General features: G+C 37.6%; 1 protein-coding gene across 1 annotated transcript; it reads left to right on the top strand.

Moving 5' to 3' along the window:
* Positions 1-216: 216 nt before the first annotated feature.
* LOC107082899 (olfactory receptor 4K5-like) lies at positions 217-743 on the top strand (the record flags this gene model as incomplete). Its single annotated transcript, XM_015371797.1, has 1 exon — positions 217-743. A coding segment is annotated over exon 1 (486 nt), but the record flags the coding sequence as incomplete, so codon positions are not given.
* Between the last annotated feature and the right edge of the window lie 5 nt (positions 744-748).

Here is a 748-nt window from a genome sequence, read left to right as displayed (position 1 = left end):
TGCAGCAAATTTAAGGAGAGCGAATGGTAAATCACGCACATTAATTCTGGTCATAATGGTGTGCAAAGGGGGTTTATTGTTTTAAAGATATGAAGTCAGGAACTAACTGCATTCTTAGTACGAACTGCTTCAATAGGTAGCCTACAGATACTTTCTTTCTAACTATCTGTTGTACTTAAAATTGAAATCTCTTTAATCTTTGTATGACTTTTGTTATGACTATTTTAAATCAAACTCAGCTTAACACCACCTTAGATATGCAGCGTCATGGCATTCTTGCACTGGTGTTATTTTCCACATTGACAACATTACCATGCTGTGTGTTTCTTTTCATCAATCTGACAATGTTATACACTTTAAGGAGTAAAGCGGTGTTTGTAGAGACCTCTCGATACATTCTTCTTTTTAACCTTCTGTTTGCAGACACAACTCAGCTGGCACAGAGTCAGTCGATGTTTTTGCTTTCCACTGCCAGAGTTACAATGTCTTATTCTGTGTGTGTCGGTTTAACCCTTCTCAACTTTCTCACTATTAGTGTTTCTATCATCACGCTGGTGATCATGTGTTTAGAGAGATACATTGCTGTGTGCTATCCTCTAAGACATAGTGCTATCATCACCACCAGGAACACAGGATGGGTTATTTGTGTTGTATGGTGTGTCAGTTTATTTCATGTCATTACACAACTAGGTTTAATATTAAGGTTTTCATTTCGAGACCTGCAGCTCACACAGATGATAGATTTCTG

This window comes from Cyprinodon variegatus, unplaced genomic scaffold (assembly GCF_000732505.1).
Source record: "Cyprinodon variegatus isolate N-32 unplaced genomic scaffold, C_variegatus-1.0 Scaffold65, whole genome shotgun sequence".
Lineage (NCBI taxonomy): Eukaryota > Metazoa > Chordata > Actinopteri > Cyprinodontiformes > Cyprinodontidae > Cyprinodon > Cyprinodon variegatus.
This window is presented reverse-complemented; position numbering and strand designations above follow the sequence as displayed.